Source organism: Passer montanus, unplaced genomic scaffold, assembly GCF_014805655.1.
Source record: "Passer montanus isolate IOZ18808 unplaced genomic scaffold, ASM1480565v1 scaffold25, whole genome shotgun sequence".
In the NCBI taxonomy this organism is placed as follows: Eukaryota; Metazoa; Chordata; class Aves; order Passeriformes; family Passeridae; genus Passer; species Passer montanus.
In genome coordinates this window covers 3,829,176-3,856,101 of record NW_024367149.1, presented here as the reverse complement: position 1 = coordinate 3,856,101, position 26,926 = coordinate 3,829,176, and the positions used below count along the sequence as shown (strand labels likewise).

Sequence of the window (26,926 nt, the reverse complement as noted above, 5' to 3'; positions counted from 1 at the left end):
TCAGAGAACAAAGATCCAGGGCAAGACTGTTCTCATGTGTGCCTGCAGAAGATGTTCTGCCTCACGTCACTGTGAGTCTCTCCTCTGGCACATGCTCACTGCCAGTGCTGCATGATACCAGAAGTAACTCCTTCAGCCTCAAACAGAACACGTCAAGTGACGTTTACATCTTCCCCTAATTCTGAAGGAGTTTAAATTATGTGCTGAGTGCTACGTAAACACAGCAGGCAGCAATGAATATGGGGAGACATCATACTGGTATATAAGCATAACATTTGCTTAGATTTTCAGTACATGACTAAGCTTTGTCCTCATGTAAAACATGACAGTTGAGGCATTTCTGTGGAAAGACAGTGATCGATTAAGCTAACAATCTCAAAACACGTCTAATTTACTGCATAGCATTGCCTAAAATGACAGACAAAAGAGACTGGTATCAGGTGGTTTGGATTTCATATCTGGCACGAGGACTCCCCTGCACAGGACTTGTAAGCATCCTCCTTCTGAGTCCCAGGTCTCTGGACCCTTCCACCTTCAGCTGACATATAACCAAAAAAAAGGGAAAAAACCACCAGAGCAGTCTTTAAAAGTAAATTTTTAAGAGGCCTGGAATAACCTGTGATATTTCACTACAGAAGTGTGTTTCATTTTATTGGCAAATTACTCTAAAGAACTCATTAGTATTAATCTGTAGTCCTCAAAATAATAGAAAAAAAATATGATAATTGGGCTATGAGTTGAGAAAAACTGTTCAGGGATTACCTGATAATTAGCTACAAATGTAGAATCAAATCACTTCAAAGGTGTTTTCCTTAATGGTTTGAAAATATATTTATTTGCTGAATATAGTAACTAAAATGGTGTCTAATATGAAGTGTTGAGCACCCAGCTGAAAATTAAGCATTTTCTCTCCAGGTAGGTGTGTGGTGATAGAAGGTGACATGTCATACAAAGTATCTCTCAGTTCCTTAAGTAAGGTCTCCTTTTTATAAAAAACATTTTGCTCCAAGTTGTACAGCTCTTTGCAAGGTCCACATCCAGCCGGCAGTAAAATAACAAGAATCCCAAGTGCACCAGAGAACATCTCTTAGTTTTCTCCTGACCAAAACTCCACACCTGTCCAAAGAACAGGGGCCAGCAAAGGGTCACATCACGGCAGGGGCAGGGGTTCTCACATCCAGATACATCTCCTCCAAGTCCATCCCAGAGCTTCAGGCTGGTGGGCACTCAGATTTAAAATGCACTTGTCAGAGAGAAAAACCAGTCAAAATAAGCAGATGCACAGACTCTGTAAGGATTCCAACACCCAAATGTGTCGACTTCAATTAAACACAAGAACTGCACATTTCCAGGCCGATCACGTGCCAGTGTGTACTCTCTGTCTCACTTTCCACAGCAGAACTGACCTGATCTGAGCGTCCTCTGCAAAGTTCAGGATCTCCCTTTCCTCATACCTCTCCTCAAAACAGTCTCTTACCCCAGTATTTCATTTAGCTCACTTAAAACACCAGTGCAAAATTATTTTATACTCAGCAGGCTCACTCATGTGAAGGATCCAAATAATTCATGAATTTGTCTGCAATTTGTGTGTTGCTTCATTTCCCCTTCACAAAGGTTTTGACTTGAAAAACTGGTTTGTCCTGGGTAATAGCCAAATGTTCATACAAGAGAGTTTCGATCTGAACAAAAAGCTTTCAAGGCTCAAAACCTCAGTGTTAACCCTCTGAGACCCTTTCCCTGGATTTCAGTCAAGCAGGGAAACTGAAACAGTATTTAAAATTAATAAAAATATGATTTACACAGAATCCCACGTAAACTAGAAAATGCAAACAGTCCAGGCGGATTGCCTGAATCATTACAAATGTTTGGGGGTTTCAAGAGGACCTCCCCTCCCTTCACTGGACCAGCCTCTTTCATTGTATTTAAGCAGTGCAAATATCCTGTAATGGAGAGTGTATTGGAAGCTCCCCAAAACTCATCCATTAGTGAGCAAAATATCCATTACATTTCTGTGCAATCCAACAGACTATTGTCATAAAGAGATTTTCAGAAGATAAGGTGGAGATCTTTTCTCCCCCAAGAAGTGCTTTTGTCCTAAGGCCATATTGAAATACCTAGCAGAAGTAATTTGAATGAAATTTCCTCTCCAATTATGAGTGTCAGATGGTCATTTAATATGCTGAGCTAGGCAAAAAAAATTGAGCTAAGTATTATCAAAAGCATCAGATTTCCAGGTCTTGCCTATCCTTCCCAACATAAGGGAAATATTTCTTATAGTATTCATTTAAGCAAGGAAATGTGTGGCGAGACAGCTGTCACTTTAAAGTTAATTACAGTATAGACTCACATTTTTAATGCTAGCTTTATGTTACCACAAAAAAGTAAGTATTCTGCCATCATCAAACTAATTGTTTTTCTTCAAAGTGACAATGTATATATGGAGGAGGTGGCATTCTTCTGACACACACAGCTTTTAATGTCAATCTAGATGAATCAGCATAAAAAAGGCACTGAATACATTTGGGCGGATATGTATGGACTCACTGTCTAATGGGGTCCTGTTATGGCAACTGAAAAGTTACCAGAAAAACACCAGTGCATCAGAAAGCACCATTTATGTGTTCTTGATCACCTGATTATTTCCATTCACCCATTTACACCCCAGTGAAAAGTGGGTTCTCTTACTGTTTGTGATTATTTCAATAATGAACAGCATTTTTCTTAGTTACCAAGGAATTGTTTGTATGAAATACAATGATTTCCAAAGAATCACTGACCTTAGAGGTGTTTTACTACTTAAAGATTACTTTACACTTTACAAGCAGTTAATTCCTGTGATTTTAACCAATTTCTGTATTGCCCTTTCATTAAAAGGAAAGAGAATTAAGGCATCAATGGCAATTGTGGATACAAATCCAAGATGTCCTTCCTCACAGAAATCCACCTTTTTCATCCTCCAGAATTATCTTTCAAGTCGCTCCAACATACAAATCTCCCATCTTAACTTTGCAAAGAGAAAGTCACTAAACAAAAGTGAAATCATTAAAACCCACAGACACAGCCTGTTCCACCCAGAGAGGATTAAAATGAAAAAATGAGAAAAAACACTAGAAATCAGCATTCTAAGTCAGTTTTACAAGACCAACAAACACTTGCACAATTCTATTTGTTAATATCAAATCACAAGAGTATATTCAAGATACACCCAAAGTGTAAAGAAACAAGAGGGCTTAAATGCAGAGACATTTAATTTAAATACGTCAGAATTATGCTTTCTCTTTCCATAATCCAATTTCAATAGGCAATGCCTCAGTAGAGCTGATATCAGAATACCAGCCCCATATGCCCTTTGAACTGAGGAGTTCTCATATTTCTCCTATAGTTTAAACTCATAAATATTTATACAGAACCAGTTTGACAGGTAAATGTGATTTATGTTTATGTCACCCCTCCCATGAGAAACTTATGTATTTACAGTTTGCTCTTGACTTTCTCTATCCTTCTGGGAATACTTGGAGAAGAAACAAGGCAGCCACTTTGACCGGAGCAGCAGATGGTTCACTCTTCCAGAGCCATTAGCTGCGGCGAGAATCCCACCAGCTGCACGAGAGAGCTCATTTCCACAAATGCACCGAGCAGAAAGAGGAGTCCTTCCCATTTGCCTCCTAATGTAGGAGAAGCCATATGGGAGTCGAGCCCTCTAGGATTTTTAGTACATATCAGAAGCCATTATAGAGAAATGTGCCATAGCTCAGTAGTCAGAATACCACAAGTAACCCTTTCTTGCAATGTGAAACCAAATTAAAACTGAGAAAAAACCAAGGCAGAGAAGCCCTGAATTAAGAGCATACAAGCTATCACTAATGCAACAGGACTGTACAGAAGTTCTACAAACAGAGCAGAAGAAAACTGTATCAAATATTTGTCACAGTAAAAAATTCTCTACTGCTAAACATGACCAAGATTGCGAAGTTACAGGAGAAATTTAAATTGAAATCATAATTTTTAAAGGAAGTGCACAAAGCGAACATTGTGCTTTGAAAGGGGGCCAATTAAAACTGGAAAATATTTATTTATTTATTTAGTGATAAGAGTATTCCATTCCTAGTGCCCAGATGCCACAGTCCTGAGAACATTAGCACACAGAAACACCCAAGTCATGGCATTGCGACGCACTCCATGTGCAGTGACCACTCTCACAGCCCAGATACTCTCAGGAGCAAAGTCATTACATACGTGGACACGGGACTTCAGGATGGATACCCTGGCAAGAATCACATTATTACAGTGATTTATCACAATACTCCTCAGAGCAGCCCAACCTGCCCACCCATCTCCCCCAAGACGGCAGGCAAAGAGCTGGCAGGCTGCCAGCCTGGCTCGGCAGAAGGTGATATTCCCAGCAAACTGTCACACATGCTCAAATATTTCATTTCTGAGGCTGGCTGAAGGCTGCAGTTTCCATCCTGTGCAAAATAGGATTTCCACCACATGACTTCGTGCAGCAGCTCTCTGCTCTGAATACTCATAGTGCTGTTTGATCATTTTGAAATACCTAATACTCGTTTATGTGATTAAATCAATAAAAAGTCATCTCTTTTCCATTAAGATGCTCAGCGGATTTACAGATCAATTTCTTTCTTTTTGTACTTCGACTACTAGCAATAAATGGAATTGTAAATTTTCAGTAGGAGTTTTCTGACAAAATATCACACCTGAAACCTTGTTAGTATCTCTCAAATTGTTTCTGACCTCGATGTGCAATTTTAAATTCAAAATGGCACACTAACAAAATACTGAAAAACAAAGATGGTTTATTTTTGTTGTGAGAGACACTGTGGGTGTCTACTCTCTTTGGAAGACTATCATTGCTGAATTTTCACAAAATACTACCTTTAGGCACACTGGACACCTTCTGGAATGGAGGAGCTTCAGGAAACCAAAGTTGTGCAAGCCGCAATAATGAAAGGATCCAGAATCTGCAGGTCTAACACAGGTTATCTTCTTATGCACAGGTGTCCTCCCTCCTCACGTGCCCCAAAGCAGCTCCTTTGCTCCTGGCTCTGCCCAGCTCCCCTGGCTCCCATAGCGAGCCAAGTCTTGTTACACCAGGCTGCTCCCATCTCACAGGTTGGTGGCCAAGAGCACCTGAAAGCCAAGTGCAACCTACCTTAGCCTGTGGAAATGGAGGCATGGGAGAATAATTGGCCTCTCTTTCCTCTCCCCAGCCAAATTCAAGAAATTTGTAAGAAAATATGAAGCTTTATCTTCATCTCTTCTGGCACTCCATGAAACCACTGCTACAACTGCTCAATGGGTGTGAAAGTTACTGCTTGGAGCAGAGACATCAACACACAACCTGAATCTCAAGGAGCTCCTTTACTTTAAAAAACAGGCTAAAGACAACAATCTTGAAAAGAACAAAATTGCTAATGCAATTCCTGGCAACTAAGATCCCTATTTATTTACAAAATCTTTCCTCATTGCCACTAAGATTTCTAGAAGTCAGTGGCAGCACAGAACACAGCTTCAATAAAATTTAAATCACGAATGTGGAATAATAACAAAAAATTAAGAGTCCCCTGAAATATTAATTGGTAGAAGCTACAATCCTCTAAAAAATATTCATATAATTTCTGCTAGCTGATGAACAACAATCAACCTAAACCTAAGCCAAAGCTTATATTCTGAGTCTGACACAGATTATTAACTGTATCAACAAACCAGCTGCTGAGAAATTCTGGTACCAGCTGCAACTGTTTACTCATAAATCTGAATATACTGCTTTAGTCAGGATTAGCTACCTACCAGTCTTACCAGTAAGTTTTCAGGCTACAAATGTTAAGCTCCACAGAGCACCTGATGAGTGATAATTATGTTGATATTTTCCCAGTATTGAAGGGACAACCCTGTACAGCATCAGATCCGATACCATTCATTAGTTCACACACTTCAATGGGATTTTATCAAAATCCAGAGAGCAGGGAAAATACAAACACTCATCCTATTAACTGCTACACCAACATATTCACATGTCTAATTAAGAAAAAAAGCTAAATGTATTAAGCATTATTTAAAATTTAAGGTTATGCATATCTCTGTGAAGACCGTAAGTGCTGTAAGTCAAAATATTTGCAAGTCTTTCATGGTGCTGCCTATTTCAACATAATACTGTTTTGCTACTTCAAATAATAAAGCAGCTTCCTTCCAGTAAGCATCTATCCATCATTTTGCAGAAACAAACCCCTTATCATATTCACATAGTATGAGAAGGAACAATGCCTTTAAATAAATACCTTTAAAAAGAACGAACGGTATCTGCACAGTATGATTTTTACAATGACTACAATTACAAATCATTCAGAAATTAAGAAATCATATCTAACGTACTAGGAATATGATTCAATCTGTTAAAACACGAATAAAAGCAAGATTAAACAGTATTAAAACAAGTAGCTTAGAAAAACATCATAAGAATAACTCGCAAAATCCTTAGATTACCTTTTGGATCGTCTCAACATGCTGGTAGCAGGCAGAGAGAAATTGGACAGCACTGTCCAAAAGGAGTCAGACATGATCTTTAAAAGCTTTCATTGCTGGGAAAATACAGCACAATCAAGCCACTAGCAATAAATAAGGAACTAAATAATACCAGTGACAGAGCCAATGCAAATTCCCTGTAGACCTTGCAAGCTGTTCCATTAATGTGAGACAGGCAGGCAAGCGTACATATTGCTGCTGTTTCCACTGCCTCTGTTTTCTCCCTGCTCCATCCCTGCCTCCCTCCCTCCACCTTAGGAGGCAGTGCAAAACGAGATATTTATTCTCTTCCTAATACACTTTAAACCTGGAGTTTGCTGAATGCACAGCATACATGCTTTCTATACATCTCTCTGTGTTCATCTAATTACAAACAAAATATTTTCAGTATTTTCGAAGCCGTAACTGGGCACTGTTTGCAATCCTGAGTAACACAGGGGGGTTTAAGCTGTGTCTGCACAGAAAGCACTACTGGCTGCCTAGTTTGTGTTTTTATTCTGACATGGTGGCTCTTCTTTTCCTAACTACATGAGGCACATCAGGGGCATTTTGCTTATTATTCTTAATTAATCTTACAATTTTAAACAAATCCCATCTTTCATCTTCAGTAACCCAAGTGGATTTTTAATTAAAAAAATAAAAAAAGCTTCCAATGCCTCCAATGATCAGTTTAAAAACAGAAATCCATTCTCCCCCTGAAGTCAGCCACACCAAATCCACGTCAGTCACAGTAAACACAAACTCCTACGTAGCACCTGGTGCCCAAAACCAACTCAAACAGCTGAATTTTGACCACAAAACACAAGCAGGAATCGTGTGATGCACATCAGAGGTTTCCCACACACACCCTTCGCACATCAGCCACAAGTTCACTATTCCCCTTCATCCCTTCATGCCTGTAGAACCCTCTTGCCATGTTTTTGCTTTTTGTGGGGTCTAAACAAAACCTCACTAGAGGTGCTTCTTTTTTATTTTCTTTTTTTTTTTATTTCAGTTTGCAATCTATTTTCTTTTTATTGTGGCTTCTTTAAGCACTTCTGCCAGTAGGAAAGCTAATGATGTTCTCATATTTCAGCCTTCTTGAGTGGCTTTTTATCACAGACATGAGAAAGATGACAATCAACAGCTGGCACAGCCTTCCAAGCCCTAAAAAATACACAAAAATGTCTGGAAGAAAGAAATCCCAATAGATTCACTTCAGCTTTCTGCAGAATCTCATGCTAGAATTAGATGGTCTTCATCATTTTCCATTCAATAATTCCATATTTTTAATACATACATTAATCAAGAATTGCAGTATCTGATTGTGCAAAGAATTCCCTTCCATCTGGAATTCAAAACAAGCAAATGGGGTTTTTAGACTCTGCACAACACAACTGTCTTGCCTAGTGCTTTTAAACATTTTTACAAAGTTAATCTACATCACATAGTGGTTTGATTTCACAAAGTTAATTTAGAGTACAACGGAACCAAACTCTGCCACTGTCTACTACTGATGAGAAAGAATAAACACATTCATTTTTGTGTCAACAAAATATCATATACCAATCAAGTAGAAACTGAACATTAGCCTTTTGGAATTATATTCAGGATATTATATGACCTTCCAATTCCAATAAACCCTGGTTTTGAAAAGGTATGAAAATTTTACTCTGTCAGCTAAAACATGAATTGAAACTCATGAGCAATAATGGTGGAATCAAAGTGTTCAGTTAACTAACAAAATAAATCTATCACAGTAGAAATAAATTCCTGACTGCTTATAGTTAGCAAATAAGATCACAATCAGCTAACACCCCTAAATCTGTATTAGTCACGCTTTTTACAAAAATGATTGAAAACTCAGTAGTTGAAGACATATCATTCATTATCACTGTACTCAGCAGCAGCACTTTCACATCTCTTGCAAGAAGGACACAAAAAGGAGAAGCCATTTTAGGAGAACATTTCTCCATGGGCATCAGTGACTGACAGCCCTACAGCAATGTTAATCCAGCTAAACCCTGTGCATCCTCTGCTGTTCCTGGGGAACACAGGGCACCCCAAGCAGGGAAGGGGATGGGGTGTTTGCTATCATCAGAAACACATCCATTCACCCATCTTGCCATTTAACACAGTTCTGCAGAGCTTTTACCCAAGAACTGCAAAAAGCACTTTGAGAATTACATAACACTGGTTCAAAACCAGCAGAAATTTCTTTTAACACTTTATATTCCTGCTTATCAAAATGCCTGTTCCACATGGAAGTTACAGGCTCTAATCCTGCAAATCAGCACCTGCAAAGCGCTCATTTTGGGAGCCAGAGATTCCCAAGAAATTCAGAGTACCCAAAAAAAAATGGGAAGACACCACACTTGGAGATGCAGTGTTTTTGCTACAAAAACAGAAGAACACAAACCGTCAAAAAGCTTTTAAAATAAGTCATGTCTTAAAATATGACAGTGTCAACATTTGCAAAATTGTCTTTAGTAACGACAAATATAGGAAACGTAAGGGTTTTCTCACACCAACAATGACAAATTAAATCCTTTGAAGCAACTGCCTTACTGTCTCTGCACAATCAACAAAACATTTTGGAAAATCTGGACCAGAAACTTCTCAATAATTCAAAAATATATCATATCTGTATATAAGAGAACATATCAACAACACACTCACAGAAATATGTTACAAAATGAGTTTTCTATTTTATTTAACTCATAATAACATTAACATTTCTTTATGAATTGCAGGCCCTGAGTTATTCCAAGCCTGAAGAAACCTCTTTCTTTATAACATTCTCTCACTCGCCTTTCAGGATATTTAGTCTCCATCAATCTTCCTAATGCACCTTCCCTTCTTTATGCCCAACTTGTCCTCTGAAAAGACCACCTGCAGAACATTTCAGCAGCTCCGGTGATGATGGAGTATTTCTCTGTCAACCAAATGCACAGTTTCCAGAGCCCTCCTAATGACACTGCATCCACTGGACAGTTATAAATAGTCAGTGTCAACGACTTTCCCTATTTCTCATCTTTACCATTACCAATGCAGGACATTAATTAAGCCTGACATTAAATGAGAATGCAATTAGGCAAACAGTCCACATGAAACCCATTGCTTTCTGGACTTTTTTATAGCAGCTACATTTATCATTAAATAAATTTCCTTGGTATAAGATCATCTTCTTTTAAATAAAATCTGTCATTTTAGAAGTGAGCCGAACCCCCTGAAAAGGCTGAAGCAGTACCAAGCAGATCAATGAGGTAATTTTGAAAAAGAATATACCAAAGAACAAAACTCCTCTGACTGACTACATTTTAAGTTGACTACGTATCATGAAAAGTTTCCACAAAGTTCTGATTATATTTTTAAACACTTCAACCAGCATGAACCATGTAATAGTGCAGTAGTTTTCAAATGAAGATGAATTTCAGAAGTTACACTGTGGTAAAGGAAAATTTATAATGGAAACCAGTTGTAATGCCGTTGGGAAAAACATAGCTCTTGCTAATTACGCCATCACTTGCATGCTTATATTATATTAAGCTTCACATAAAAACATGATACTTGGGGACATAACTTTTTTAAACAGTCATTAGACTGAAATACACAAATTATTCACTGGAAATACCTAGAAATTAAAACCATTTTGCTAGCAAAGCCAAATTCTTTGGAGAAGTCACAACATAAGTAGATACATTCTAACTCTATAAAGAGCATACTGACTGATTTTAAACTTTAAACTGTATGCCCAACGAGCACAGAAAATTAACACAGGTGAAGAAGAAGTTAACACAGGTGAAGATACCCACTCTGTGTCACCGTACACTGAAAAGCATATAAGGTGTAAAAATTCCAGCAGAAAACTTTGGTCTTGCAATAGAGGGAAAGGAGAAAATTCTTCATTTATGCTTTAAAAAATAAAAAGGAAGGTTCCTTTAAAAAAAAAATTACATGGGAGATGTGTGTTGAGCTATTTGGGGCATCATTATTATTTGAACAGTGACCTAAGCAAGTGAAGAACAGACTGTCTTTGAGCCGCCTGCAATCGCGAGACTCCTAAGGAACAGTCCCATTCTGAGCAACAGTCTGACAGAAAACATTAGGTTGGACGTATCTTCAAGGTTCACTTTTCTATCATTTGCTAAGTTATAAAACCACAGATTTCTCCCTTTTAGGGCAGAAATCACCAAGCCACCACCCAAGATCTAAAGAGGCATAGTCTTTTACTACAGTGGCTCCCATGGATTTCAACTGCTACCTCTGCATAAAAGGGCTCCCAAAGATGCAGCTGTATGAGATTCAACAAACAGCTGGGCCAAGGGTTTTGGGGCTGAAGAACAACTAAACCTCCCTCTTGTGTGCATTCCCTATGCAGGGAACAGCCTAGTGACTGCACTAGTTAATGATTCAAAGGATCAGAAACATTTACTGAAGCAGCTATCAGGCACTGCACCTGCATGGAAGCTGCCAGCTCCTCATGTAACTTTAATTGGGCACAGTTACTGAACTAACAGGGGTTGCCATCCTAGAGGACAGCCTGAAATGCTATCTAATGCACTACAATATCACTGCACAGTTAAGCACAAGCAACTGCTCTGATTTCAGCCTAAAACAACTCTCACAAAATTGTACTCACTCAGATATAGAGGATGCCAACTACAGCTCCATCATCACTATCTTTTAAGTGAAGACACTACTAAATAAGTGATAAGTGAGCAGTGCTAAAATACCAAGTTAATTGTGCCCCAAATCTTATGAATATTTAATAAGAAATTTTCTTTCTCTGTATTTTTATTTACAAAAATATCACTTATTAGTATGTTCATGTTCCATGCAACACTATCCTTCCCAAGTAACACTAGTAAGATGTTCAGCTACTCCAATATAACACAAGCTTAACAGAATTTCAAACTCACAGACTTGACAATTGGGTTCAGATGCCATGGAAAGGTCAATTATCCTCTTTAAATAAGTTACTGGATCTTGCATTCTTTCCTGAGCCCAGCTTTCTTCATGTGTGATTCAAATGTCAGTTGTCCAATTTAATCAAATATAACCTCCATATGTGATTCAAATGCCATAAAAATTGAGAAATGTTATTTGAAAAACAACAATACTGAATATCAGATCTGAAAATGTCACTTCCTGTTTACACAGAAATCTTCTAAAGCTTTATCCAAAATTTAGTTAAGGACATTCAGTAGCACTTGCAAAAACCACAGCATCACAGAGTGCTGCTGTAACCCAAACATCTTCCTCCTCTTCACCAGCCAAAATTTATCCAAAGGAAAAACACAGACTGAACCTCCTCTTGCCACCATAGCATTTCCTCATCTTTGTCATGTATTATTTATCCCAAAGCACTTAAAACTTCCTTTTTAATACAGTCTGTAATACAGTCTTAATGAATTCACTGTGCAACTGGATTTGCAAACAGGAAGACAACTTAATCTCTTCTCCTGCCACTCCGGGCTGCAGCAGCCTCTCCACGATGAAGTACAGCACTTCAGCTCTCTGCAGTTTTTCCACCTCTGACTCCCTGTACTTGAATAACACCACCAGGCTATTGCTAATTCCTGTAACACAGGGTTTGTACATATCCCAGAGAGCTGTAGCACACAGCCCTTGACAAACAGGGTCCATAACCATTCCAACAAAACTATGTCAGCAAAGCAGATTTGAAAAAGCAGGTGTTATTCCCCCATTTTACAGAGAAGTTACAGTGCAGAGCCTAAAGTAGAAATTAGGGTAAGAGCAACAGCAAAGATGGCTGGCAGACTTTGTGTCTTCATAGGGAGTGAGGACTGAAGAAGAAAGGATGGCTAAAACTAAACCAAGACAACAGGCAAGTAATTAAGGTAAAATGAACAAAGCAAACAACAAAGAGACGGAACTGAGCTGTATTTCAGTGAGTGAATTAGAGGGCTTTGAGTTACTCAGCTCTCAATTACCAGCTCACAAAAGCAAAAAGGGTTCCCCTCATCTATGCAGGACCACAGGCCCCCAGCACATCCCAGGGCAGCAGCCTGTGCCAAGGATCACCATGGTGCCCCAGGCCCAGGGCACACGATGAGCAGCGAGCAGGGAGTGCTGTCACCTGTTTCACAGCGTATTACCCTGCAGACCAAATCAAGCCTGAACTCCAAAACAAGCCCTGGCATCTGATTTGTTTCTCAGTATAATTCAGGTTGTTTGCTCCAACCCAAACCTCCGGTGCAGGACGTTCCACTCGCAGCTTGTTTCCTCTTTCCCTGGTTAACACACTTAGGCTTAGCTGAAATGTTAAGGATATTGTAAAGCCCTTGCATTTTCCATGGCTCTTCTGAGACAAAAAGCTTATTTTGTAGGATTTTGGCTAAGAAGAGTTATTCTGGGAGCAAGGGGAATGCTAATGTAATGAACAGATGAAGAGGATGAATTTTACATTTTCAAGCATAAATTCTTAATGAAGTTAGAGCATGGGATAAGAATAGACTTTACAAAATAAGCATGGTACAAAAGAGACATGAGAAATCAAAACCATGCTTGGGAAACATCAGGGGCGCTAGTAGACATACACACACAAAAAAAAGGAGAAAAAGTTTATCTAGTTTTAAAGGCAGAATTACATCCTTATTTGGCCATGCATTTTTAAGATAAATTTGCCCCTATTTTAGCCATTCCTCTGGAATATTATGAATTTTCACAGCAAAAACTTAGCTTTTAGTCTTAAAGTCTGGGAAAACTGTGATAAGATATCATCAACTGTCAGACAAACAAACTACTCCAGGTTGTGAGCCTCAGAAAAATATATAGCATACAAACAGATCCAACATAAGAACAAGCCTGGACCACAGATTTCTAAATAACTATAACTCTAAATAACTATACCATTCTAAATAACCACACAACTCCATCAACTGTTCTACGTTAATTCTGAGAAACCCACAAAGGTGGTTCAATACAAAACCCAGGTTTCCTAAAATACACACATTATTTAGAAGGTCTTGAATGAAGACATTTATTTTACATATGACTTTTAACACAAGTGTCTACCTATATATAAGTGGAGACATAAGTGTTAGAACACAGAAGCAGATTTAATAAATTAAGATAAATTGACTCAAACTGAATTCTCAGCTTTGAAATAAAGTACAGATATGGACAGATATGGAACTTGTAATGATTTCTGCAGTCTCCAGGGAAACATTCATGTTGAAATACTAAAACCAAAATTTACCTATTTGCAATGTTGTATCTTACTACACCCTACTGTAATATTAAAAATGGCACAAATAAATCTAAATAATACAGCTAGAAACAAAAATATATAACAAAATTGCTTGGTTTTAAAATAAATTACTTTCATAACCCACCTCACCAATGACCTTTTAAGCCATCTCAGATATAAAGAAAAAGAGTAAGTGTTAATAAATGGGAATATCCATCTTGTATTCACTTTCTTTTCTTTCAGTTTTTTATTAGGAGAAGCAGCATTACACAGATTTTATAGATTAAGAAAAGAAAAAAAATTAAAATTTAAGCACAAGTGTATACAATATTAAAAAATATTTTCTAACAAAAACATTTTCTGCACTACCTATTAAAACGCAGCCAGTAAGAAAAGCAAACCCTATTTCCAGCTGGCCAAAGTGCTCAGCACACCACCCAGGCTCCTGAACAAACACATCAGCGGGCAGAGCATAGACGAGGTGTGCAAACCAACACCACCTGCGCTGCGCAGAGCTCCCTCCCTGCAGGGCAGGCACAGCTCCCAGCCCACGGAACTCACAAAAACACGATGTACAGCAGCGACTGCGGCGTCCTGCGGCCCAGCCTGCAGCTGCCCTTGCTGGGGACACCAAGGCGGGAGCTGCAGAAGCGACAGGTCCCGGCTGTGGGATCCATGGCGGCCCCAGCGGAGGCTGCGCGCTCAGCCGTGGGACACAGGCCGGGACACGTCCCCACGGCCTCTCCTCCATGCCAGAGACAAACGCAGCTCCAATCAACTGCATTTGGCTCAAGTGAATTGCAAGTTCCCTGCGAGGGCAATGCAGACACTCGTGACTTTAAAGGAACACCTCTGGTCAATAGTTGTGCGTTGATTCGCTCAGAAAATTGGGCGTTTCATGATTGTGGAATCTTCCAGCCTCTCGGCAGCAGAATGGGCAAGCAGTTGCATTAAATGAAGTGTGGAAGAAAGCTAGTAGGGACTTTTTGTCCTTCAGTGGAAAATTGTGCCCTAAAAATTTGCTGAGAATTATAACTTGACCCGTTCTGCTATTTTAAATTTCTCATCTGCTCACAAATACAAGTGAGAATCTCAGGAACGAAACAAAAATTTAATAAAGAGTACAAAAAATAATATTCACCTTCTCAGGCAAGCTACAACTCAAATATACATTATTACTTCTACTTGTGCAGCATGTCTTTGATGAGAATCAAAATAATTACTTCCAAAACCAGCTTTTTTAGTGTTTATATAATAAATGCCCATCTCAGCCCAGAGATGTGACAATGCAATTCTAAGTGCACAGCAAGTCTTTCCCAGACGGCTGGATCAATAACATCCCTGCTCTAAAGACCTAAAGGTCTGAAGAAAGGAAAGGACAGGGAGAACAGGAAGGAAACAAAAGCACACAGAGCTCTTTCACCACAGCAAAGATTACGGTTTGAAGATTTTATTTTAGAACATTAATAATTCATAATGACAGTGTAATGTAAACTAGGTTAGAAGATTATGCTCTCAAGTACCACACAAGGGATTGAATGACAGAATAATAACAACTAGCCAAAGTAGCAAAATTTCAGGAGATAAATGAGAAGAGAGAACTCAGAGCACTAAATGAAGCATATTTGAGATGAACAAAAACAGGAATAGAGAGATACTGAAAAAAGGGGAGCACAGATGTAGCCTGTAGAAAAGAGAGCACGAGTGGGTCCATTTACAGCAGAAGCAGCTCTGCAGGCTCTCTGGCATGGTAGTTATGAATATTCAAACAAGAGCATAAATCTGAGACAAAAGTTCACCATAGCTCAGGATAGCGAGACACAGATGAAATGGGATGACATTCCAAAAACTGGTGAAAAGTTACCCTGAGATTCTCTTCTTTCTCTACATCCTAAACCTTCCTTAAGCTTTCAGGTTAATGTTGATCCACTAAATGGTTTATCTAACTAAATTAAATCTGTAACATGTGAACATGTGTCTTCAAAAAGCAATTTTTTAAGGAAACACATTGGAAAGGAACCTGCTGCTCATGGGCAGGACCAGTCCTGGGCTGACACACACAGCTGTGTAAAATAATCTCTGTTTCCCCCCAGCTCCAGGCCATGAAGGTGACACAAGCTACTCACTGTTAGTGCATCTCTACTATTAATGTTTCAGCACAGGACATTAACAGTCCTCTTTGCACACTCACTGATTTTCCAAATGAATACTAAAAATAGCCCCTGGTTGCCTCATAGTCCAATTAAAAACAAACCTTGGAAAATGCATGGCACTGTCTATCAACAATAATAAACACATGACTGTCTGGTTAAGAATTTTACTTCTTTCTCAGAACTATTCCCTTGCCAGGAATCTTTCAGTGCACTGGTTGTTTCTGTATCTGTATCCAAGATCAAAAAGTCTTTGAAGGAGAGACTACGTGGAAAGAGCACACCACTGTCGTTTGAGGAACTCTCTGTTATTTGAGGATAAGGACAGAAAAAGAAAGGCTTCAATATTTACTACAGTCTCTTAAGAAACTTCTGAGCTCTTTGTTCCTCCCTAGAAGTTGCTGACTTATCCCAACCATCCCAAACTCTGAATAGTGCAGGGGTAGTAAATGAGTCAGCTCGTACACAGGTGCACCAGCAGATCACAGCCTTCAAACATGATTTTATAGAAAAAACAGTTATGAACCATAACCTTATATGGTTTATAGGTGAAATGGCCAACAAACAGTACAGCTCTCCTAAAGTCACAAGTACAGGCTCCTCTGGGAGCCTCCAATTTCCCAGGTCAAACCACCAGGTTATGATTTACAATTGGTCCCATGGAGGGCAGCCAAAATGTGAGCCTGGAAGGAGGCAAGAATTCACACCTCAGGCTCCAAACCCCAGGGTTTAACTCTTCTGCTACTGCAGCTCCAGGCAGGATGCAGGGATTTTTGCATTTACATAATGCCTTCACATGAAAAAATTATACCATGCAGGCCACCATACCTCAATATTGCCAACCATATTAAACAAACATTTTCCCGTCAGCCCAAGACACACAAGAAGTTATCTGAGCCTGTCACGTTTCAGGTATCACCAGCGTGTCCCTCCCATGTAGTTTCGTAGATGGGAAAAATGACTCCCAAGAACAATAACCAGTACAAAGGAAAAGGAATAAGGAGAAAAATTTCCATTAAAAAAGAAATTAATTCTGGGAAACTCATTCATTCGATGTGAGATGTAGATTAGAATTCAGTTGCCAAAAGCTTACCTACTCAAAATTCATCATTTCACATTATGCATAATGATATATCCACAAAGTTGTTCTGTTTCTCATTATTCTTGAATTGCTGATCTACATGTTTCCAAAAGTGACATTATGCCATCTTGCAGTCAACTCTGACCAATTATTTAGCACATTTAAGAAAGCAGAACCTGTACCAAATCAAGCACTAAACCAGGAGGATAACACTTACTGCAAAACCAGCACAATTTCCAAATGTCATTCAAACTGAATATAGGCCTCTTCATTAATCCTCCAGCATTTGTCAAATAGGGAATTCTAACTAAAAAAAATAAATATAAAACCTGTATGATATCAAGTGACTTTACACTAGGCAAAATTTAGGCAAAGATAGGAAACCATCAACAACTTTTGATAATCTTTGAGATACTTCAAAATAAGAACAAAGAAACGTATCAAGTCTGAATTCTGAAATGGTTTTGATCTTCCTTAAAAATAAGGAACTTCTGTTTACAGCTACGGCCCTGATGTTGTAAAATATATGCAGTCTTCAAAACCCAAACCTCAGGTGATCTGGGGATGTGTGTGCCAAGAATACATCCTTGTGCTAAGGAAGGGATTTCTGCACCTGCCTTGAAGCAGCAGGACTGGAGCTACAAGCCTCTCATTGAGGCACACAGCAATCCTCACACACAAGATGAAGAGCCACAGTCTAACAGGAGACCCATTCCAAGAAGGTGGATGCCCCCATCCCTTCCCTTTGGGGAGGGTTTGCTGACCAGCATCCTGCAAATGTGGAAAGCCCACTGGATTCACTGCAATGGAGCAGACCTGCCCAGGACACTGCCCACCCAACCTCACTCATACACCCAAACAAGCCATAGCTCTAAATATAGTTCTCCCTTCATCCACTGCAACAGCTTGTACAAAAAAGGCTTTAAATAAAGGCAGGCAGCCCTCCAGGACATTTCCTGAATGCCTATGTATAATATATTCTAGTTACCACAGTTATTGATGAAAGGCTTGTTTCCTAGAATAGGCTTTTTATGTAAATAAATTAATATATTCTTAAATTATATCACAGATGTCCATAAAATCCTAATTATATAAAACTCATAACATTGCAATTACACACTGATCAACTAATTATGTAGTGTGCTTAAAGACTATTTTGGAGCAACATTAGGTTTCCCATTTTGTTTTACTTAAATAAGACAGCAAGGGTCTGGTCACCATCACATCCACAAATGGTGACCAGATTTTGTAGAGGCTAGGAAAAAATTCTATTAAACTATTCTGAAAAGCTATAAAAAAATTAATAGCTATTTCCAATAGACTTCATTAAAGCTAGAATTTCCAAGGGAAAACATTCCTGTAAAAATAACCTCCACCATACATCCCTATAAGAACATGTTCCACAACTGGCATGAATTCATGAAATTGAAATAGCACGAGAAAATGCCCCTTGAATGATCCAGCTGAAGCCAACTCTTCCCTTGGTTTGTTAGGAAATTGAAGCAAATTTCCACTGAGACTTCACCTCAGCTGCAGCAATCAGAGATGCCAGAAAAACAGCACCTGGACACTTTCATCCTTTTTACCACAAACAAATTAAACTGTTTCTAGAATTACTGAAAATGTCTTATATCTTACTGAGGGTGTTACACAGAATGTAACATTTTCTGGAATGGGGGTAATTGCACTCTCCTTTAATCTCACGGTTCATCACTTCCAAGTTGGAACAATCAATTCATGACATCTCTTAAGCAACTTGAGAGCAAAAAATGCTGTAAAATCATATCTTGATTAAATTAAAGGACAAATATGGGTGCACAAAGATTTGCCAGCTCATAAAGAGAACCAGCTGTGAAACATGGCCTCATTTTCTTCTTCAGTAATTTGACTTTCCTGTTACCCCCAGAAGAGTGCAAGCCAGATCCCAAAGACAAAAATCAGAACTTGTTTAATTCTGAACATAATTCTCTTTTCTTCCTAAAGATGCATGACCTTAATTCCAACCCACATTTCCATCAACTATAGCAGTCTTATTCCACCTGTTATCAATTTGGTTTTATTGTAATCACACCACATTTCCTTTTACTCTTTTGCAAGGTTTACATGATTTTCATTTGTTCAAAGGTTATGTATAAAATATTTTCAATCTTAATTAGATTAATTCTTTCAGAAACCATGAACTTCCATGCCATCTGTCTTGACATCAGATGCACCAACAGTTGTTCATCTGTCGACATAAAATTATCAATGGCACCATGAAATATAGGGAAGAAGGGGGAAATCTGTGCAGATTCTTGCAAATGCAATATACCAAAGGTAAAAAGTGAGGAAGATTTAACATGAAGGCACAAGCTTTTCTTGTTACATTTTCCAGCAGTCCCCTGCATAGCCATGGAAATGAATCACTGCCTGGCTAACCTGAGGTGCTAAGCTGAGCAGATCAATGACAGTGGTAACTTGCCAAGATGAACCTTTGCTCTGAGCAAGCAGGAATGGCTATCACTGGCACCGTAACCAAGTAAACAAAACTACAACAAAGAAAGACAGGATAAAACAGGATCAAGAGCTGCACAGGTGAAAGCAACAACGACAAAAATAAAAACTTATTATAGTCGACCTAAGCTCTCACACAGAACCATGTATCTGTGAATCATCAACCATTCAGTATTTAAAGAGCAGATGGCTGGAAGGTCCCCATATGTGAAAAATACTATTATCAAGGAGTCCATAGTAACAGTGGAATAAAGCTTGCTATTAAGACTTTTATATGAACTGTTCTTAGAGAGTAAATTATTCACTGACCCATGTCAGAACTCTGAAAATTGAAGGTTTCTCAGAGGAAGAAAAAGCAGTAAGTATCAAAAAGGCTTTTTGAAAATAATCAATAAGCATCACATCTCATCTCCAAAAAGAACAGTTCTCAGTTGACTTTAACAATAATCTAATTTTGATATTTAATTGCCACTCACCCGTCCGTTAATTAGCCCCAAGGCTAAACAGCATTTAATCGAGTTTAATCACCCTTGTTTAAAGGAACATTACCCAACACCAGCCTTTAAATAATAAAAATTCATTAAAATTAGATTGATGGCCATGACATTGAAATGTTAGGAGACTGTTCTGTAGTTGCTGCCCTTCACTTCCCCCAAGTGCTGCCAAAGTGAGCACCTTATTAAGAATTGTCACCAAGTGCTGCCCATCATGCAGGGAAAGCAGCAGATGCTGGGCAAGCCTCTCCCCATGGCCATGCACAGTGAGGACAGACACATGCAACTTTCCTCTGCTGACAACCTGATTTCCACTCAACAGATGTCATATACATTACTCTGCATTAGAGGGGCAGAAGCCTAAAATAGTTCAACTTCACATTTTCTGGTTAGTCCTACCAGAGTTGGCCAGCAAGACCAACCTCCCTCTGAAATAACATCTAGATTCAGGGGCTATTGCATTACCACCTGATGAGTAACTGAAATTTGAGCAGCCACATCCACCCTGCAGCATGTGAACTTCAAAACCAGCCCTCTGGTGCAATGTTGGCTCAAGTTTTAAGTAGGTACCACTGAGCTCCAGTTTCATAACCGCACACGCAAAGATCTCCAGCGTGTGTGAGCCTTTGCCTGGGACTGTCCCCCTGAGAGCTGGTGACATTTCCTCTGAGTGAAGACGCTGAAGGTTTCCACTGGGGTGGCTGATGGCTGTGCTTGTCCTACACAAGCACAGCGAGGAGCAAGAGCTAATCCTGAAGGGAAAATCTATCAGTTGAGCTGTTAAGTGCTTTAACATAAACTGAGCTGGTTTGGGCTATTTTTGCTTCAGAAACTCTTGTATCCTTCACTCAAGCCTGCTAACAACAGGCTTGATTCTACTCCTTATCCTTTGTGTACCCTGTGCTTGGAGACTTCAGCCTGCCAGCCTCTGTAAGAAAGCAGAGTGGATTTCCAGGGAATAGAAGAGGGTTCAGTATTTAGCACAGAACCACTTCTTAAGACAGGGGTTTTTAAGAATCCCACTTTAGGCTCCTTTACTTTTAAATTGGTTTTCCTGACACCAGACATGCCTGTGAGGGCTCCTCTGTGGCACGGTACAAGCTGCACAAGGTACCACCAGGAACAGGCATGCACACACCACCAGACAGATTTCCATTCCTTAATCCAATTTATCTTTTTCCCTAAGTGCAAACTACAAAAAATTTGTCCCAATATGCAACATCAACTTGAACACTAAATGACTGGAAGTAAGCTGTGAGTAGGAAGCTGTTTCCTTCTGTTAGACGTTATTCTCTTGAACTGTAAAGCTGTTAAGTTCATAGATGGTTATGCCAACACCAAATTGTTAGAAATTCCTAGTTGATACCTCTCCTTACCTCCACTGAAAAGGATGGCTGTAGCACGGACTAGATGGATTGCTCTGGGCTTGTGAGTTCAGGTAAAAAACTAGAGGAGAAGTGACAAGTGCACAATCAGCACTAAATGGGAATTTAAGATGCTGCAGACCTGGAGCAGATGTAGGAGAGAACATGTGCTGATGAACATCATTTCCTCGGCAGTGGGAGAACAAAGGAGAGGAGATTCTGACAAGGTACCACAGTAGAAAAAAAAAATCAGGGTCAATATCACATCTTCTGTTTCAATAAAGAAAAAAGATAATTTCAAAATACAACTTATATCTTCTAAACAAATGCAATAAACTAAGTGGTCAAAAGTAATTTCTTTCCATTATCATCCAAACCAAAATGTATCTTTCAGTCAATTTAATATCTATTCAATGTTATTTTTCCACTACTAAAATCCTCCAATCTGGAATTATCCAAATCCTTTCTTGCAGTGATTTCCAGGCTTTCTGGAATACACACCACTGTCAGACTCTAATATAAAGTGCTTAATTGAGAAAAATGAACAAATTAATAATGGCACCAGCAGCAAGCCTGGGCCATTCCTATCACTGCCTTCACAATCTGGGAGCCATGGTTCCATGCCACAGCTGTGGCAATAACCAAAACACACAACTGTGAAAATATGAATGACACAAACCATTAACTATAAAACAACATTTAGCAGTGGCAGTTGTTTTAGAGCAACAACTAATTAAGCCTGAAAGCAGCACTGCAAAATGGCTTTATTCTAATTTTGTGGGGAAGCAGTGGGGAAACTGAGGCATGAAGAGATTTAGTGACATGTCCACAGCACATCCAAGGTAGCATCAGGATTGCAGCTGAGGGTGCTGGTGCCCAGCTCTGTGCTCAGCTCTGTGAACTATCCTGCTTTTGCAGGCTCAGCAGCCAAGGCACATTTGTATTCACACAGGGCACAGAAAAGGTCTCAAAGTAGCTGCTTTTCAAAAAGCTGCAAACAGACTTGTACATAAACACAGAGCAGAGGCTCTAACACCTACTTTAGTGAACTATACACGATGAGATGTCCTTGGCTAGAAATAAAGTAAAAGTTAACTTACAATTATTGGTATTACACAGTGTGCTTATGTGCTAGAATACAAATTAGTGCCAGTGTATTCTTACACCTATAACTTTGATTTTTGACTGAGGGCTGAAAAAAGGTTTCTATTTACCATATTTAAACACAAAAATGAGCAAAATGGAAAACTGAGGCATGCTTTAGATATTTTACACTTAGGGTCCTGAAGTCAAGCATGTTTGTCCATGTTCCTAGCTTTAAATTTCCTGGTGAATCCAAATACTTATCAGTAAAGCAGCCTTTATACACTGGAAATCCTCCTCACCAGCAATCTCTGCTTAAACAGCTGATGAGCTTTACAGTCTGCAGACAGAAAAGGTTAAGCCTGCCTCTTACCCTGCTCCTCCCTCCACTGACTACACGAGAGATTCTTTTCACCTCCTCTACTTATGAACACCGTATTAAATATACAATTTCCTTAATTTTACCTAATAAAAATAATAAATACAAATAGCAGTTTCCATTAGTAGATTTCAAAGCACTTATAAAGGAAAAGCATTTTAAAAGGAAATGATTGTTAAAATTCCATTTGTAGAAATACATGTGGCAATGTAGCTAAGACTTCTTGCTTCAAATCTAGAAGTTTTCAAAAGCATTCTTAATTCTAGAACATAGCAAAGGTTTCTGAAGATTTTAGCACTGTGACAGCTTTCTGACAGATTATTAAAAGTGCTTTTTAAATCTGAAGAATGATCAAACTAGAAAGACAAAGTTACAAACATTTAGTTTGACTACACTAATGCCTGGGACAAAATTTAACCACAATATATCCCAGTTAAAAACATTAAAACATTGGTTTTTTTGGCTATACTTCATGGTCAATACTCCACAAAAGTAAAATGCTAAAGCTTCCAAAATGAAATTTCATGTACAGCTAAATAAGCATGACACATAAAGAAAGTTCTAACAAATCAAAGCAATGTCTATTGGCCACAGAAAATTCTGGCCTGCTTTTCTTCTTCATAGCTTCAATTTGAAATGATTAAGTGCAATTCCTTTTCCACAACAGTCCTTACTGGATCCGCAGAGATGGGGCTCCGAGCCTCTGCTTCCTCCGCTTCATCATTGTGCTGATACACTGATACGCCTCTTCCCAGCATAAGAGGCTTAGGGCTGGGAGGGAGAGGCCACTGTTATCACTCCAACGCAGAGCACAGAACAGTCAGTGCAATTCCCAGCTCTTCACACACCCCCAGTGTCACAGAGACCTCGGGAGTTCAGTAACGGTCCAGATTAATCACACAGCTCATGTCAAAAACCTAATTATTTATAAGGAAAAAAAAATCAGATTAAAAAAAAAATCATCTACGAGGTGGCTATTCACAGCATCCGGCGAAAGGCAGCAGAAGGAAAGGAAGGTGCCCAGGACACGGAGCGGCCATCTGACCTGTCACACCGCCAGCCACACATCAGCCCACCGATTTACCAACCCCGGGGCTGCCAGCAGCCTCCCAGCACACCGAAGGGACGGCGGAGGGGCAGGGCACCGGGAAAGAGCCCGGCAGGGATCCCGGAGCAGCCTGACGGCCGCAGGGCGGAGGAGCAGAGCGGCGCCCGCACCGCAGGCCGGCAGAGCCCTCAGCGGGCGCGGGAGCAGCTGCGCCCGGCCGCGGGACACGTGAACCCCGGCAGAAATCAATCCCCTCGACTGCACGCGACACTTGCAGCTTAAAACACCTTCCCGACACTCCCGAGCCGTGCTCCAGGCAGAGACTTCATGGATTCCAGCGCCCAGAAGAGAGCGGCAGCCCGGGGAGCAGGACGCCGCAGGGGAGGAAGGGGGAACACCTTCACCAGGAGGAAATGTTCCCCTCACGCTTCTGCTGGCAGACAGCGGCTTCAGTCAGCTCAAAATCAATTCCGTGCTATTAACTAAACTGCCCCCAAGTGATGTCCAACATTTTTAAAATGTGTAGTTGTAAGAATGTTACTTTCCCCAAAAAAAGTTTCCATATATATATGTTTGATAGGTTTTAGAGTGCTAAAGGCTGCATTTAGGCTGACATTCACAAGTACTCATCGACCAAGTCAAATTCCAGGTGACAACTCCGATCTTTAGACCTTCCCATGATTCTGATCGCAGCCCCACACTACAAAACCCCAATCTCTCAGCAATTAGGAAAACAGAGTTCCAGGATGAGGAGGAAGGGCCAGGGTGGCTGTTCCTTACACAACCAAAGCCCCTGCTCCCCACGCTGTGCCTCTGGACTCAGACAGCACAGCAAGCAACAAAAAGTACAGATTTGGTATGCTGCAAATAATTCTATTGTACTTATTAAATGAGAGCATGGATTAAGTAGTGGAAACTTGACAATAAAAACTGCGCAAAATACTTTTTCCACTTTTAAATCCTTGATGAAAACATCCATAAATTCTTTGTCCCTGAGATTGCAGTCTATACACAACACTTAAATACTCCTGATTCACCAAATCACTTCTGTTAAAGAAACAATGCTTTAAAATAATTTTTAAAGTCCAATACAGGAATAGCAGCACTGCTGTGAAGCCCCATAAGAATCATACAGCATGTCCACCTCCAGAACCAGCCCCATGGATCAGCTTAGAGCAGCAGGTTATTTTTGACCTACTGCTTGTGAGCTGCTTCTACATGCTCAGAGAAGGATGGGGTGCTCAGAAGAGTGCACCTCTTTCTCTCCCCATCATATAAAGCACCACAAGCAGAATGCATCAACTGGAGGCATTATTTCTTACTTTACTTCCACATCCAAATCAGAACAGAGTGCAAAAGCAGCAAAATTCCCTACTCCTTTTCAGAACCATTTTTCATCCACTTCCTGCACTTTGGCTTTCCCACTCCTGGGACAGTGGCACTTGCTCCTGGCAGGGAAATGGCATGGATCCATCACCAGCAGAAACACTCACCCGCCAAGACGAGCAGAAACTGAATTATATACTCCATTTCTCTGCAGATACACAGGAAATTCCCACAGCACCTGAGCACGGCAGCACGAAGACTTAAACCACTAAAGGCCAGAAATTTTGTTTCCTGCCATCAAACTTCTTATTGTTTCCAAGGTCTAAACATTCAAAAGAATACAAGTAGTTCAGCACATCCCCCCAAAGAAATCCCTTGGTGTGTTTGTGTGTTATTTTACTGTCAAGAAGCTGGGGGCAAGTTTAACAAATTATGATGAAGACTTGTTTAATGAAACCCCCTCAGAAATGTCTAGGGCAGCAGAAACTAAGAATCTTCAGAGGTTTGAAGTAGAATGGTTTTTCAGAGAAGGAGGGAGAAAATGAGAGAAAACAATTCCCACGGGGGACATAAGCTGCCTTAAAAAGCGATTAAAAGGAATAAGGACCACCATAAAAGGCTTGCACATGTCCTCAGCAAACACTTTTATGTTGCTTACCATATTTCAGACATAGACATAAAAACTTCAGGTAAATACTACTCTTTACCAGCACCTATCTCCATCAAAACAACAATGTGTAATATTTGGTTCATATAAATGTGTATATTTACTGGATATACTCTGGACTAAAACTATTTTTTCACGTTTCTTATGCCTCCATTTTCTTTTTCCATTTGTATACAGCCTTTTAAAGTATATTTGATACAGATGGTTGATAGCAGGAAATAATTAACAAAAAAAACTTACAGCTGAAGTTAGAAACTGGTTTCACAAATTTAGTTTGCTGAGGAAATTACTCTTTTCAAATTTGGATATAATATGGGAAAGCTGTGTTTTCTTTTTAGAAGATTTTACATTTAGCACAAAAATTACAGCAACCCACACCATGAACCCTGCCTTAGAAACCACGAGGATTTAAAATATAAACCCACATTTTTCATCAAAAAGCTTGAACAGCTCAATAAAGTTCATGCTATAAAGAACTGAATTTATAATTAATGTATTACTATTGGGGTACTGAACAAGAAACCAGATGGCTCAAGGGCAGCCCCAACTGGATTTAGTGACTGCTGCTCAGCCAAGGAGGCGAGCAGAAGTGACAGTGAGCTCCAGGCTGGTGCTGGGCATCCTGCAGCCAGGATGAAATGCAGTTTGCAGCCTGATCTTCTGGGTGCTGAGTGCTCTCAGACACACGAACACACAGAGGTGCTTCACCACGGGATGCTCCTGCTGCAGAGTCCCCACCTTTGTCCTTTCAAGCCTGCAACATCTCTGCTGCCATTCACGTGCAGGTGCACATCAAAACCATGTGAAAGCCACAGCCAACAATACAAAAACCAATCTCTACAGAGAACAGAACAGGATAATGGCTGAAAATAATTAAACCACTTCGACTAATAGGCTGGAGATCAAAGTTTGAGTCTATCACTCCACATTCTCTATTTGAAACTAAAGAAAATATTCATGAATGGTAATTATTTCTTTTGTGAACAAAGCGTGGGGAAAAACATAACCAATACATTTATATGCATAATTCATTAAAGGAAAACTTTGAACTCTGATTATTGAACCACACCAGAGACAAAACATAACTACTTATTCCTGTTCTCTAA

General features: G+C 39.6%; 1 protein-coding gene across 13 annotated transcripts in view; it reads right to left on the bottom strand.

The window, feature by feature from the left end:
• Positions 1-26,926, bottom strand: part of MAST2 (microtubule associated serine/threonine kinase 2) — a 204,535-nt gene that overhangs the window by 77,148 nt on the left and 100,461 nt on the right. Inside the window, exons 1-4 of one of the 13 annotated variants that reach the window (XM_039711646.1) lie at positions 23,825-23,953; positions 23,454-23,696; positions 22,358-22,390; positions 21,330-21,536 (exon numbers count right to left, since the gene is read on the bottom strand). The exons of 8 other annotated variants lie outside the window; for them this stretch is intronic. In XM_039711646.1, the coding sequence (XP_039567580.1) occupies positions 21,330-21,536; positions 22,358-22,390; positions 23,454-23,503 (290 nt within the window). In that variant the 5' untranslated portion in view covers positions 23,504-23,696; positions 23,825-23,953. Of the gene's footprint in view, positions 1-21,329; positions 21,537-22,357; positions 22,391-23,453; positions 23,697-23,824; positions 23,954-26,926 lie in introns of those variants that run through there. 4 more of the 13 variants (XM_039711647.1, XM_039711645.1, XM_039711649.1 and 1 more) reach the window with 4 other exon arrangements.